General features: G+C 53.4%; 1 protein-coding gene across 1 annotated transcript; it reads right to left on the minus strand.

The window, feature by feature from the left end:
* Nucleotides 1–1210: 1210 nt before the first annotated feature.
* LOC141468820 (small basic protein 1-like) lies at nucleotides 1211–2008 on the minus strand. The gene is made up of 2 exons (XM_074154023.1): nucleotides 1951–2008; nucleotides 1211–1341 (listed from the first exon to the last, which is right to left on the minus strand). Exons 1-2 carry the CDS (start codon nucleotides 2006–2008, stop codon nucleotides 1211–1213), a joined length of 189 nt encoding a protein of 62 aa, XP_074010124.1.
* Nucleotides 2009–2258: the final 250 nt, after the last annotated feature.

The raw sequence follows: 2258 nt of genomic DNA on the forward strand, positions 1-2258 counted from the left end.
AGAGTCCCCTGGGAATCGGAGGAGTTTTGAGCAAATAGAGTAATTAGCCTTTAGGAAGAAATTAGTCTCCCCCCAGCTCCTTGTACTGGTTGTAGCGCCAAGATCTGCGCTTACCACAGATGCTGCAGAAAAGAGGAGACACAGACCCTTCCCCTTGCAGAAATTTAGCAAACTTTAAGTGAGGGAGAGGACTATATCTCCTCTCTTCTCTTGCAGCATCTTTCAGTCTGACAAATAGCAGTGCAGTAGCCTTTTTCTGGGTTTGAAAGGCCCCATGGATGGGAACTTTCTTTTTCCTGGGGGGTTTCAGAGAAACAGGACTGTTTTCTGTCCCATGAGCCAGTCAGGGAGTTGACCCTTCTTGACATCTCACCCTCCAGCATCACTCCCGGTGCTTCCCTGGCTGCCCTTTGCCAGGATGCTCTGAGCCACCCAACACCAGATCACTCCCTGTCTCCCTGGAATGAATAGTTTCTCACACAGTGGAGGGGACGGGGAAGTGGACATTGAAGAAATTCTCCTTGTCTTTTCCCCCATTAAGGGTGACCCCAAGGGGTCACAGTTATTATAATACTCTACGTTGAAAAGTCACCTGCTTTGTGTAAGGGGGTACAGCACAGCCACAGAACCAGGAAACCCGAGTGGCTGCACTGGGATGAGGGTGCTCGAGAGGCACCCCGGGAGTGGGGTTTTGGGGGCACAAGGGGAAAGTGGTGGCTGTTTTCCTCCGGTCCCTAGCCCCACAACAGGACTGAGGTCCCCTGTGCAGAGGCTGGATGGGACTGATGGGGCACTGGGGGCTGTCGTGTCCCCTAAAACTAAACTGGGATTTAACTTGTGGAGGAGGGAGGCACAATGTTAGGCAATCAATCTTCTCCCAGCCTTTCCCACCACCCTGCTTAGAAGCAATGGGAACATCCCCAAACCTTTTCTCTTCCAGTGTGTCACCTCAGTGTCACAGATCTGGGGCCATCAGAAATGTCTGGGGCTGTCAGAGGTGTGTTGTGATCACGGTCCAGGGAGGTCTGGCTGCAGAACATCTCTTGGGGCTGCCCTGCTGGGAGGTGAATGAACCACACAGCACACAGAAATCACATCTGCCCGTCTTTACTTTAAAACAATGAACACCGTCCCTGGCACACAGTGAATACAGCACTGGGAGCCCCACCACGGGTGCTTGCTCTTCCTCCCTGGCTGGATTCCTCCACAATCATTTTCCCTTTTTGGGTGGGGGGATGCAACAGTACATCTTCCCGCAGGACTGATTGAAAGTCCACTCGTCTCTTTTGCCACACATGTAGGAACAGTACCCGCCACAAGCGCCCTTATGCTGCCCGTAACCTGTGATGGGAGGGAGAGAGAGATGGGTTATAGGAGAAAATGTCACATAGGACAGCAGAGCCCCACAAGTTATCTCCTTGCAGGGTACCTTTGGCTTTAAATCCAGGTAGGATGAGACCCATGCTTTCTGTCCCCATTGAGCTGGGGGACCATTGGACTCTTAAAATCATAGAATCCTAGGATGGTTCAGGTTGGAAAGGACCTCAAAGATCATCCAGTTCCAACCCCCTGCCATGGGCAGGGACACCTCCCACCAGACCACATTGCTCAAAGCCCCATCCAGCCTGGCCTTGAACACCTCCAGGGATGGGGCAGCCACAGCTTCTCTGGGTCATCTCTATGTTTGTCAGTACTGCAGCTTACAAAGATCCCTTTGCATGAGCACAAGAGACAGGCGTTTGCAGTGCAGTGTTCATCTCATCCCAAATCAGTTGGGTCAATCACCAGCCAGAGCCAGATGCAGGTAGCGGACCTCCATTGCCAAAGCTGAGTGAGATGATCCACCTCCCTCCACCCCAAGGCACAAAGGCTGGAGAGGGGACAGGCACCCGAACTCCCAGCCTCCAAGGTCAGGATCCCTTTATCCCCCTCCATGTGCTGATGTCTTACCTGGGGTGGCCAACGAGAAAAGCAGGAGCACAGCAAAGACCACGTAGAGCACCCTCATGGCTGGAGGCCAGCAGAGATCTCAGCACACCAGGAGCAAAGCAGGTCTGAGACGGCCACAGTGAGGGACCTTGGAGGCCCTGGGTTTTATAGAGGGACTCCTGCCACAAGTGGCACAGCAGGAGCAGAAACTTGAGCAAATCCATCTCCAAAGAGGTGTTGTTTGCTCTCCGGCATGCGCAATGTCACCCCGACCCACTGGTCCCACTCACAAAGGCTCCTGGCAGCCAGGTCCGTGCTCCAATGGGCTT

The sequence above is a fragment of the Numenius arquata genome, chromosome 9, assembly GCF_964106895.1.
Source record: "Numenius arquata chromosome 9, bNumArq3.hap1.1, whole genome shotgun sequence".
Classification (NCBI taxonomy): Eukaryota; Metazoa; Chordata; class Aves; order Charadriiformes; family Scolopacidae; genus Numenius; species Numenius arquata.